The sequence below is a fragment of the Leptodactylus fuscus genome, chromosome 1, assembly GCF_031893055.1.
Source record: "Leptodactylus fuscus isolate aLepFus1 chromosome 1, aLepFus1.hap2, whole genome shotgun sequence".
Taxonomy (NCBI): domain Eukaryota; kingdom Metazoa; phylum Chordata; class Amphibia; order Anura; family Leptodactylidae; genus Leptodactylus; species Leptodactylus fuscus.
The window spans coordinates 286,596,345-286,609,834 of NC_134265.1; the positions used below are offsets into that span (position 1 = coordinate 286,596,345).

Consider the following 13,490-nt stretch of genomic DNA (forward strand, 5'->3'; position numbering starts at 1 on the left):
GAGTTCCAGAGTATGGGGGATGCACGGGAGAAATCTTGGAGGCGGTTGTGTGAGGAGCGGATGAGAGCAGAGCGGAATAGGAGGTCGTTGGAGGATCTGAGGTTACGTGTAGGCAGGTAGCGGGAGATTAGTTCAGAGATATATGGAGGGGACAGGTTGTGGATCGCTTTGAATGTTAGTTAACGTTAGTAGCTTGAACTCAAGTCGCTGGGCTATGGGTAGCCAGTGGAGGGACTGGCAGAGGGGAGCAGCCGATGAGGATTGGGGGGTGAGGTGGATTAAGCGAGCAGCACAGGTTAGGGTGGACTGGAGGGGGGCGAGGGTGTTAGCTGGGAGTCCAAGAAGAAGGGTGTTGCAGTAATCTAAGCAGGAGATTATGAGGCTCCAGGGATGGCGTCCTGTTACCATGACAGCTGGGAGGATTGTGAAGGCCTGTCTTTCATTAATTTCTATTGCAGGCTACTCTATTTAGCCTGCAATAGAAAAGCTGTTTTTTTTTGCAATGCATTAGCATTGTAATGTATTGCATTAGTGATCAGACTCCCTGGCGTTCAAGACCCAGGGTGGGTTTGATAAATGCAAAAAAAGTACAAAAAAAAAAAAAAAAAGTTATAAAATAAAAATATTAAAAGTTCAACTCAAACTCCTTTCCCTAGAACACATACAGTATAAAAAAGTATTTAAATACTGTGAAACACATACACATTATAAATCCCTGTGTCTGAAAATGCCGGGGGTTGGAAACACTGCAATTTGCCTGTGGTGGAAACGCCACGGGATAAAAATTGTTGTGTTTTACAGTAATTGCAAAGTGGATGAAACACACTGCGATTTCCAAAACCAGCAAGGAAACGCTGGCGGCTTCCCGGTAGATATGATTGTAACAGAAAGTCCACGGAGGAAAGCTCCAAGAACTTTCAGTTTAAAGTGCTGTGGGAAGAACTACGATGCATTTCCGCCACAGTTTTTCCCGCAGCGCTTCATATTGTCCCGTGGGGTCATAGCTTCAGAGTGAGGCCCCACATTGTGGAAAATCTGCTTTTCTTTTTTTGTTGCAGACTTTACTGCGTTTTTTTTTTTTAGCCAACCTCAGAGTTGGTAACAATAGATTGGGAAATATAAAGGAAACACTAAGGCTCCGTTCCCACGGAGTAACGCGTCGCTCATGTAGACATGTATCAGAGCGCGGCGCTTCAAAACAGATCCCATTGATTTCAATGGGTGTCAGCTTACGCACGCTATACATTGAAATCAATGGGATCTGTTTTGAAGCGCTGATTCTGACATGTGTATACGTGTCTAAATGAGCGGTGCACTACTCCGTGAGAACGGAGCCTAAGGGTGAATTCACACTGAGTAAACGCTAGCTTATTCTGAACGTAAAACACGTTCAGAATAAGCGGCGTCTAAAGCAGCTCCATTTATTTCTATGGGAGCGGGGATACGAGCTCTCCCCATAGAAATGAATGGGCTGCTTCTTTCACTCCGTGCAGTCCCATTGAAGTGAATGGGGAGTGCCGGCGTGTACGCTCCGGCATGAGCAGAGCTTGCCGTATACGCCGGTACTCCCCATTCACTTCAATGGGACTGCACGGAGTGAAAGAAGCAGCCCATTCATTTCTATGGGGAGCGCTCGTATCCCCGCTCCCATAGAAATGAATGGAGCTGCTTTAGACGCCGCTTATTCTGAACGTGTTTTACGTTCAGAATAAGCTAGCGTTTACTCAGTGTGAATGCACCCTAAGGTTGCGTTCCCACTCAGTTTTTTGGTCAGGAAAAATCCGCTCAGGAAAATTCCTGAGGTGTTTTTTGAGGTGTTTCCTGAAGCGTTTCCCATTTGAAAAAAATCAATGCAAGTCAATGGGAGGCAGAAAATCCGCCTGGCGTTTTTTGTCAAAAATGCCTCAGAAAAACGCTAGCGGTTTTTCCGCCTCCCATTGAATTTTTCAGGCGGAAAACGCCTGAAGAATGGACACATTGCTTCTTTTTTTCCGCTAGCAGAAAATCCACTAGTGGATTTTTCTGCTAGTGGAAAATCTGCTAGCAGGGAAAAAAAAGCAGGTTACATCGGACTGTATGGTGAGGCATTTTTTGGAGGATTTTGAGGTGGATTCCTGACCAAAAAACTCTGTGTGAACACAGCCTTATACATCTTTCTTTTGCTCAGTCCACACCTGGCGCATGCTCAAAAAAATGCAGCAAAATCTGCAACAAAAAAAATCAGTTTTTCAGCAACATGGGACCTTAGCCTAAAACGCATTGTTTCACTGTTGCGTGCACAAAGCCTTAGGGTATACATGACATTTATGTGTTGTGAGGGCATAGAGCAAAAACTGCACTGGGGCTGCAATGTCTGACTACAGAGCACTACAGCGCTTCTGGATTATTTACCACATGCCATTCACAGCAGCCTGTATTCTGTAAGCCAGAGAATTGTTAGTATGGCTAGTCACACACTGTCACAGACCCTCTCCTCATATCATACAGATACTACAGGGTTCTGCCATTATTTCCATTTGTTCCATAGAAGATGCCCTGCGTCATATTCCTGTAAAATTCTGTTAAAACTATGTATTGAGCAAACTCTGACTCTAATAACACTCCTGCTCCTCCTCAGCCGCCTCTATAACGCCACTGCTGCGGCCTGTACAGCCACAATGCGTAACGTTTAAGAACCTCGAGCTGTGATTGGCGGAAATTCCCGCGGCCGTCTCCTGTGCCGCGCTGCCTTCTGGGAGTGAATGTGGCGGTGGGCGGGGTCACGGCTGCTCTAGGCTGCGCAGTTTTATTTCGGCGGTTATTGGGTGAAGCCCTCTGCGCCATTATTATCAGTCCGCGGAGCCGCTGAACGCCATTCGTAGACACACGCTAGGTCAGTATTCTGTTCACTTGGCTGTTTTTTTTAAAAATTTTTGTCACGATTAAAACAGTATTAAAAATTGTTGTAGTTACACGTTGCGTCTTTTCCAGCGGTAATATCCTCACCTGGGCCAACATACTAGGCCATAGTATCTATAGTAACCTGGACTCGTCTTTGTATGAAACCCTAGAACCTCTGTATAAGTCCGAATGCATCTTATAGTGAGTGAATAGCATCCAATTGTCAGTGATCACTGCCAGGGCAATCATCCATGTCTATCCATATGGATGGCTATGTACTAAGAGGCCTGGCTTAGTCCACCAGCACAGAAGCTCTTTTTTAAGTTGCTTTTGCTGTGGCCTACAGAAGATGACCATAAGCTGTAACAAAGCCTATACATAGGGATTGTCATGAGGAAATGAATGAGATCTAAATATTATAAAAGCAATAGTCCATTTCTTTCCCCTGGTGATCTAGTGCTGACACTCCTATGTCGCTCCTGGCTCTTGTTTGCAGATGGTCAGTATGTGATGGCTGCAGCACCTCAGCTATTGTATCAGACATGTGACTGCGGATTGGTCATTAGTGTGACAAACTCATTAAAGGGATCCTATCATTGGATACCCTTTTTTTCTCGATAACTCGTCGGAATAGCCTTAAAGGGATCCTAACATTCAGACAACATTTTTTCTAAATACCACGTCGGAATAGCCTTAAGAAAGGCTATTCTTCTCCTACCTTTCGTTGTCTTCTCCGTGCCGCCGTTCGCCTACAATCCCGGTTCTTGTCGGAGTGTAAATTAGCTCTCTCGCTGCTCTGGGGGCTGGCCCCAGCGCTCAGACAGCACTAGGGGGTGGCCCCAATGATGTGAGAAAATTCTTTCCAGTGCCGCCTCCATCTTCGTCAGGAACAGCTTCTTCATTCACTTCTTCCGGCGGTGTCTTCTTACTTCTAAGGTCTCGGGCAGAGCAGACTGCGCATGCCCACAAGCCCTGAGAAAATGGCTTCTTACAATACTATGCAAGCGGCCATTTTCTCGTGGTCTATGGGCATGCACAGTCTGCTCTGCCGGAGGCCTTAGAAGTTATAAGCCGTCGCTGGAATAAGAGGCTGAAGATGACGCCGCTGGAGAGAGTTCCCTTGCAGCATTGGGGACGCCCCCAGTGCTGTCTGAGCACTGGGGCCCGCGCCCAGTGCTGTGAGAGAGCTACTTTACATACTGACAAGAACCGGGATTGTAGGCGAACGGCGGCACGGAGAAGACAACAAAAGGTAGGAGAAGAATAGCCTTTCTTATGGCTATTCCAACGTGGTACTTTGAAAAAATGTCGTCTGAATGATAGGATCCCTTTAAGAAAGGCTATTCATCTCCTACTTTTAGATGTCTTCTCCGCACCTCCAGGTTTTCTTCGGAATGCAAATGAGTTCTTTCGTAGCACTGTGGGCGTCCCCAATGCTGTGAGAGAACTTTCCAGTGCTTTCTCATCTTCTTCAGGAACCCGCTTCTCTCGCAGCATTGGGGACGCCTCCAGTGCTGTTTGAGCGCTGGGGCCCACCCCCAGTACTGCGAGACAACTTATTTGCATACCAAAGAAAACCCCGTTTTCTACCAAACGGCGGCGCGGAGAAGACATCTAAAGGTAGGAGCCTTTGACTGAGAGTGGAAAAATTAAATAGCTATGGGGTTTGGAAGGGGGGGTGGGGAGAGTTAAATACAAAAATTTAAACATGCCTGTGTCAGGAAGGGATTAAAAAGAATTGCAAATCACTACCGCTTCACATTGGCAATACACTCAACTGACCCACTTCTACACCTCTATTAGGCATACACATGACCTACATAGGGTTCTGGTGTCATTCAAACTTCTTTGTCTCTCCTTTGTGTCTCCGTCACATGGCATCTCCTTGGTCTATGCTATCTTATTGGAGGAACTCGCCGATCAACTGCCAGCCTACACTGTGGGTTAGGAGTGGGAGTTGGGGGTTTCGTTCCCACCAGACCTGTGGTCATCGGCTTTCAGGGTGTTCCACAGGTTCTCTGTCTCCTGTAAGGGACAAGAAATGAACTTTAAAATCCTCTCATGTTGGTATAGAGTACCTTCTGTCCTTCACAGGATCTACCCCTCCACTTCTGATGGTTGTTGGAGATGTAATACTGATCTGGATTCAATAGTGCACGTCTGGTGGGAATGTTCTCTAGTTTGGTGACTGGTATTGCCCTGGAGGACAACCATGCCCCTCTCCATTTTTCCCAGGAAATTTAAGAGGCACAACCCGTAGGCTGCTTGGCTTTATGCTAGTTGCTGCTCAAACGGTCATTCCCATGAACGCCGAGATTCCGTCTCCTGACGGAAACCTCAAAACGGAGATCGGGTGCTGGTGTGAACCCGCCCTTACTGACATTGCTGTACTATTATGGTGGATGTCAGCAGGGCGCCATAAGGGTGCTTTCACACTACGTAAACGACAGCTTATTCTGAACGTAAAACACGTTCAGAATAAGCGGCGTATAAAGCAGTTCCCATTCATTTCTATGGGAGCCGGCATACGAGCGCTCCCCATAGAAATGAATGGGCTGCTTTTTTCACTACGAGCAGTCCCATTGAAGTGAATGGGAAGTGCCCGCGTGTACGGCTAGCTTTGCTCGCCGTGTTTTACGTTCAGAATAAGCTGGTGATTACGTAGTGTGAATGCACCCTAAAGGTGCTGGGTCTCTATTGTTTTACACAGTCCTCTTTGTTTGTAGCCATATAGTACATGTGAACCAATTCAGACCCAATCTTTCCCTAGATTACAAAATAACAGGAGTATTTTTACTGTTCAGGAAAACCTATAGAGTAGACCACAACCTCTACACACATTTGCAAATACTCAGTGATCGCCTGACCATTTACCAGCATAACCATTCTAACCACAGTGCCTCCTACAGGCAAATGTTTGTATATACCCCTTAATATTTGCCATTCCTGGCACTGTGATGTCAGGAGCAGATCTTAAGTGTAAGTTCGGGTGCTGTTAGATTTTATTATTTATTATGCTTACTTATATAGCGCCATCATATTCCGCAGCACTTTACAGATATTGTCAGTCACTGTCCCATATAGGACTCACAACCTACATTCCCTATCAGTCTGACTTTGGTGTGTGGGAGGAAACCGGAGTACCCGGAGGAAACCCACGCAAACACGGGGAGAACATACAAACTCCTTGCAGATGTTGCCCTTGGCAGGATTTGAACCTAGGACTCCAGTGCTGTTAGATAGCCAAGCCTAATGCATATTAATTCATACAGGAATACAGGTAGTTTTGAGACTTCTACACAACACTACACACAGGATCATGTTCAAAAGGATGGGGGACAAAAGATTTTTTGTAAAAAAAATCAAATAAACTTGGTGAATGTCTGTAAATAGATTAAGTAAGTCTGCTTAGAATTTCAAGAAGCTTGTGTGGTTTCTTAGCTGCCTATACTTTTTTAGTATATTGATAGCTTTAATCTTTCCTAGGTGACTTTGTAGCCATGAGTGAAGAATGTTCTAACGTTATGAATGGAAGTGGCAAATCTAATATTGGAACCCAGAATGAAGCTGCTTTGCTTGCGTTGATGGAAAAAACTGGATACAGTATGGTACAAGAAAATGGACAGCGCAAATTTGGTGGTCCTCCTCCAGGTATAAGATTTGACATCTTCAAAACTCTGATTTTGCTGTTTAAAGGGAACATATCAGTATGAAAATGCAGTGCAAGGCTAGGTGTTGCGGTCAGAATGCATTTCGGCTACTGCGTAGTGAAAATGTAACATGACATTGAAGTGAATGTCCATAAAGATGGCTTGAGTAGCGAGACCAAGTAGGACTCCTTCAATAATATCCATATGTCCTTATTTCTTATTGATAAATAATTTAGATTAGTGGAAGACTCCTCTGAAAGACTACAGTCTGTACAGGTGTCGAAGTTTGGCTTCCACTCCATCGTTTTAATGGGTTACCCTTTATTAAGCAGTTTTGGCATGTTCTCGGTATATGACATTAGGGTCATTCCATATCAAGTGATCCAAATATGAATATTTTTCTTACCTGACGTCTTTAGATTTTAAAAAATTTTTTTATGAAGTACAACTTAAGTTAATTACAAATTAAAAGTTTAGAATTTTTTTCTTCATCAGTTAATTTTTTACAGACTTCCAAAGTTTTGAAAGCGCAAATTTTGTCCTGTATGGCTTTACATTTTTATCATATCTCGGGCTAGAATTAAGATAAAGAGATGGGAGAGGCATCATTTTTCTCATAACAGTACCGGCTTTCATTTGACATATCACAAGACGATGTTTCTTTATATTTTGATTTGAAGAAATCAAATTCAAAATTTCGATGTGCAATTGTGAAAAAAACGTATGTTTTAAAATTGTGAAAACATGTATGTGTATTACTTGTGTTCTTGGTTATATGTACTTGTGCAGGGTTTCAACTTGGGACCAAATTGGGATCAATTTAAAAAAAAAAAAATTTAAGCCTTGAATCATCTGATTTTATGTTTGTGTGGCTTCTTCCTTTTTTCTTTTCAAATTACAACTTGCTGAATTCAACATTTATATGCAACAATAAAAAACATAAAAAACAAATCCCATAAGTGCCAGAATAAATACATCTTATCATCAGAACACAACTTGTTCAGCATTTTCTACCTGAATGCATGGAACAAACCGAAAGAAAAAAGCTGATCATATCCTCAAGTGGGATTTTCTAAATACAGTTTCACCCTATTTATATGTTAACAAGATTAAAAGAACCAATATTTTTAACACCTATATGTTTTACATGTAACAATTTTTTTTATTATATCACTAAACATGTCATTTATTAAGAAGAATAGTACAGCAGTTACAGTCTCATTCTATAAATACGAACTAATCAAACACTTAATAGGATGTTTTTAAACTACTGGCCTTTTATCATCAATTTGTCCCTTCTAGTGAGTGAAATGTAATCTTGTCCATAAGCGCTTACTAGCAATGTGTCACAGAGTATGTCCGGCCTGTCATGGTGTTCGGCTCCTTAAGAAAGTCTATTCTTCTCCTACCTTTAGATGTCTTCTCTGCGCCGCCGTTCGGTTGAAATCCCGGGTTTCTTCGGTATGCAAATTTGTAAAAATACGCCTGTAAAATGTCATTGAAGTCAATGGGAGTCTTATTTTTACACGTGTATTTTTACATGTGTATTTTGCAAAAATACACGCGTATTTACTCCGTGTGAAGGCTCCCTTACTGTGTAATCAGCCACATGAAAATGGCCGCTTACACCAGTTTACTGTGTAAGCGGCCACAGGAAAATTGCTGCAGGCATGCGCAGTCGGCTCTGCCTGAGGCCCAATGGCAGAGCCGACTGCGCATGCCCAGAAGTTTGAAGCCAGCACCGGAAGAAGGGAGAAACAATGTCATTTTATTGATTAAATCCCTTTAATATCTGATTTTTGTTAAGTTTTAAAATGTCTGCTTTTCTTGGATACACAAAGGATGGTGCTGGACCAGAAGGATGCAAAAAAGTCAATTCTACGTCTTCATTTTCACAATCTTCGGAGAATACAGTAGCCAGCCATCAGCACCGATCGTATTCACAGGTCACAGAACTAGTTATGTCATCCATTGCCAATCTAGTGCTGCCTTCTACCACTTCATGGACTTCACATCATTGTTGAATGAAAAAATCCTTGTTTTTATTTTTGTTTCATTACATGGAATGAAAGTGGTATTTCTGAGCTCCTTTGATGGGTTCTGTTTCCTGTAACTGATGTTTTAACAAACTCTCCTCATCTTCATAGTCAGGACATGAAGGTTCTGAAGCTCTGTCTGACTTCCTGACTCTGCGGTGGACAGATACTTCACATGACTGAGAGTTGCTGGTGTTACGTTTGCGTCTATGACCAGACACAGAATATGGACAGCTGAATGCACCGCTAAGGGAACAGGGGTAGGAGACTTTCTCTGACACTACGGCGGCAAGCTAGGCCCTGCCTGCGGGTGGTGGTCAGCTGTTCCCAAGCTAGCCTTGGCCCCGACAACTCCTGGCTCTCTAACATGAAGACCTAGCCGAAAGATAGGGGAAGAGCTAAAGAGAGCTAGGGACTGGGGATTCTAAGGTGGTTACCCCTGCAGAAACCAAGGTGCAGCTGCAGACAAAACAAACAGGATGGGAAGTGCTGGACAATAGACACACAGCACAACACCATACACAACAAGAGAATGAGGAGAGGGAAAGTGGAGAGGTGAGAAAAGGGTTAACACAGGACTGGGGCAAAACAAACTGGAACCCAAACTTCCTCACAAACACCAAGACAGTGCAAGGCAAACAGAACTGAAGGACAGGGTAGAGTAGAAGTGTGAAGGGACAAACCAGACTCACACACAAGGCAACACTCACACCGCTTCCAAGTCAGCTATAGTTTCCACAGACAATTCTCCTCCCTGAGCCACAAATTCTAGTTGGTTTACAACAAAAACCAGCAACTAGTAGAGCCAGCCCTCCTCCTTATACAGGCCCCAGAAGCGTCCGATAGGATGATGGTAATGACCAACACCTGAGGTTCAATCCAAAGACCCTCAAGTATATTCTGAAGGCCAACACCAAATACACAAACAGATGGCTCAACGGCAAGAAAACCACCAGAAGACTAAAGAACACTGGATCAAATCCCCACCAGAAACACACAAATTTTATACAAGGTCGTGTATTTTCATTCAGGTCGTGACAGCTGGCCTGTCATCTGCTCTGCATTCAGTGTCTATCCCTGTTCATTCTCAGGCTGAGCCCTAACAAAGCTTTCACCTCTGTCCTCTCCTGCTTCTAAGGTAGGGTTCATAGGGTTGGTGTCTGTTAAACTCTCCCCCCCCCCCCCACAAAAAAAAAACCCCAAAAGAAACTGGACACGTATCATAACGGACACAAACGGACAGTAACTGATGGCTATCAGTTAGTGTCTGTTATATGTTTGTTGCCCATAGACCTCAATGTTAAAATAAATAAAAACGGACACTTACTGTCTGTTTTATTGAACGGACAGAAAAGTCCTGCATGTAGGATTTTTTTTGTCCGATTGAAAAAACGGACATGGTTGTAAATGAACCCTAAAGGACACAAAGGGACACTAAAGGACAAAAAATACCATTGAAATGAATGGAAATTGCAAACGGGCCAGCTAGTGTCCATTGCTAAAATCTTGTACGGACAATAACCATGGACACTGCTGAGCGGACACCAACGGTAATGTGAATGCCCCCTTATCTGTAACATAATAAAATAACACAGTAATATCTAAAATTCCTGGATTATTTGGTAAATATAGACCCCACACTTTTAGATCACAGTCTGAATAGATCTGAATTCAAGATTTTCAATTTGACCCTGTAATAGTTATATTTTAAAATATGATCCCATCGCGATCCCAACTTGAATTTTGGTACAGATGTGGCTCGGAGCATAACAGGCACTTGTTAATTTTTGGAAATTTTTAAATTAAACTTTTTTTTCGGAAATGCGTTTTAAAATTTTGTGTTTGCATGGGTTAAATATTAACAAAGATACTCTTGTGACATACCTGGTGAACGCCCGGACAGTTCTGAGTAGAATGGTGTTTATTTTGTTTCTCTATCTTTTTTCTAGCCTGAGTTATGAGGAGAAATGTAAAGGCAGGCAACACAGAAATTTGCACTTTGTCTGAAATTTGAAAATCAATTAAAAAATAAAAAAGATTTCTAGAATTTTTTTGTCTTCACATTTTGCATTCTCTGACACACTATTACCAAATAATAAAATCTCAAAAGAATTAAAAATATACAGGTAAAAAGCATTGGTTCACTTGACATGGAATGACCCATTAATGTTTAAGATGGTAGCGCCACATTAGTAAAAATACTAGATACAAACACACAAAAGTAAGCGGAAGGGGGAGTTCACGCTTGTACCTGTAGTCCGCCCGCCGTGATCGTGCCGAAATTGCACAAAAACTGCTTGGGGACAGCTTGCATATGGTCAGTTTTAAAACCCATTCATTTTAATGAGGTTTTTAAAGAAACTGCAAGTGTCCGTACGCAACGTCTCCGCCATGAAATTGCTTTTTTTTTGCACAGAATCAAATTCAGACTTTGTGTCCGTGAAAAAAAAAAACAACAAATAATAAAAACTAGTTTCACAGTGGAGAGGCTGCATACGGACACCTGCGGTTTGCCTTTTTAAACAGACCATAATGCAGGCTGTCCCCAGTCTGTTTTTTTGCAATTTCGGCAGAATCACGATGGATGGACTGCAGGCACAAGTGTTGAATGCCCCCTAACAAAGAAAAGTGTAGTTATACTTTATTTAAAATTGAAATATGACATAATATAAATCTAATCTTTTAGGTTGGGAAGGTCCACCACCGCCACGGGGCTGTGAAGTATTTGTCGGAAAAATTCCCCGTGACGTGTATGAAGATGAACTTGTGCCATTATTTGAAAAAGCTGGAAGAATCTATGAATTTAGGTTAATGATGGAGTTTAGTGGTGAGAACAGAGGCTATGCTTTTGTTATGTACACCAATAAAGATCAAGCGTTACAAGCTATACGCACGCTAAATAATTATGAGATCCGTCCAGGCAAGTTCATTGGCGTGTGCGTCAGCTTAGACAATTGCAGGCTCTTTATTGGTGCCATTCCAAAGGAAAAGAATAAAGAGGAGATTTTGGAAGAAATGAAGAAAGTTACAGAAGGAGTAGTGGACGTCATCGTGTACCCGAGTGCAGCTGACAAAACCAAAAACCGAGGCTTTGCATTTGTAGAATATATATCTCACAGAGCAGCTGCAATGGCAAGAAGGAAGCTGATTCCAGGTGATTACCATCTTCCATAGAGACCACCAATAGAGAGGGGACATTCCGGTAACCACATGTGGCCAAAGCCCAGTCCACCAGCAGTGGCCAGTGGAAACATGATTTTGTGGATGTGCTCAAAATCATATGGCCATTGCCACCACAGGCGGGCAGAGCTTCGGTGGTGTGCTGGGACTTATGTCATATGTGATTCACTGTTAAACATTCGTTATCTATTCCTATCAAAAGTACTTCACAGAAGAGGGATTGACCTATCCACCTATAGGAATAATTCTAAAATATAACTTTTATTTTTCTTTATTAAAAACCACCCATAGTGTAAAACAAAAAAACACCAAAGCCAATACTAATACTCAGGTGAGAAATTAGAACCAGGGAGGAGGACTATATTGCACTCGTGCTGACCCTAGGTCACATATCCTACCTCCCTTTCCAAAGACTGGTGCACAACCTTCCACGTATGTCAAGAAAAAGGACCTTGTATACTGAAGCTCGGCAGAAGACTCCCCCACCCCTCTGAGGTTACTGGCCAACAGAGAGGGGAGGTTCTGACGGCTAGGTCCCTATTCAGACACCCAGCGGGAGTTGACACACCACATAACTTATCATTGCTGACCCTACGCGTTTCATCTTTACTGATAAAGACTCATCAGGGGTTTGATCCACAGCATTCTCACAAAGACAAGTCAGCGTTATAGCTGCTGTTAATTAGATTAGCGGTAGGTGATCTGACCGCTGGCAGGGCCGCCGCTATACTGTCAGAACCTCCCCTCTCTGTTGGCGTGGCGTTAGGCCAGTAACCTCAGAGGGGTGGGGGAGTCTTCTGCCGAGCTTCAGTATACAAGGTCCTTTTTCTTGACATACGTGGAAGGTTGTGCACCAGTCTTTGGAAAGGGAAGTAGGATATGTGACCTAGGGTCAGCAAGAGTGCAATATAGTCCTCCTCCCTGGTTCTAATTTGTCACCTGAGTATTAGTATTGGCTTTGGTGTTTTTTTGTTTTACACTATGGGTGGTTTTTAATAAAGAAAAATAAAAGTTATATTTTAGAATTATTCCTATGGGTGGATAGGTCAATCCCTCTTCTGTTATGTCATATGTGCTGTGTGTAAGTCATATACAGTATCATGATGTTTTATTTCCTTCATAAAGAAATAACGAATGCAGCTTCAGCCGGTATTGTTTTACAATATATGGGGGGAAATAGGTCTCCTTAAACCTATGTGAGATGGGTAATTTCACAATAGTCTTTATATGGGCCGTGTTTCATTTTTATGATACAAAACTCGAATTATGTTCCTTCTCCCACAGCCAGAGTTCATTGTTTAGTCTGTGTGCTGTAAGCTATGTATTAGCCGTATTAGCCTGGGTTTGCATTTTTTTCTTGCTGAAGAATTGCAGTTTTTAATAGCAACAGCGAAGAACACATTACTATACATGTCGCCTTTATCAAAACATACATTAAATTCAATACCTTTGGTCTACTGTGCATTATGAATTAGACCAGCGGTTCTCAACCTGTGGGTCGCGACCCCGGCGGGGGTCGAACCACCAAAACACAGGGGTTGCCTAAAGCCATCGGAAAATACATATTTCCGATGGCTTTAGCAGCTGAGAAGCCGCGCTACGTTTTGCAGCAGGGTAGATCCTAGTGGGCTGAAGGACCTGTGATGATGTCATGACCATCTGATCGGACTCTGGGCGGAGCTATTCAGTACAGTGCCGAGTTACACAGGAAGAGGAAGCTGCAGTGAATGGAGGCTGGAAGGTA

At 42.9% G+C, this 13,490-nt stretch overlaps 1 protein-coding gene across 1 annotated transcript in view; it reads left to right on the plus strand.

Moving 5' to 3' along the window:
• The first annotated feature begins 6,374 nt into the window (after positions 1 to 6,374).
• The window catches only part of RBM46 (RNA binding motif protein 46), a 110,509-nt gene continuing 103,393 nt past the window's right edge, over positions 6,375 to 13,490 (plus strand). The window contains exons 1-2 of the mRNA XM_075285342.1: positions 6,375 to 6,531; positions 11,253 to 11,720. Coding sequence (XP_075141443.1) covers positions 6,381 to 6,531; positions 11,253 to 11,720 — 619 coding nt within the window. The 5' untranslated portion in view covers positions 6,375 to 6,380. The remainder of the gene's footprint in view (positions 6,532 to 11,252; positions 11,721 to 13,490) is intronic.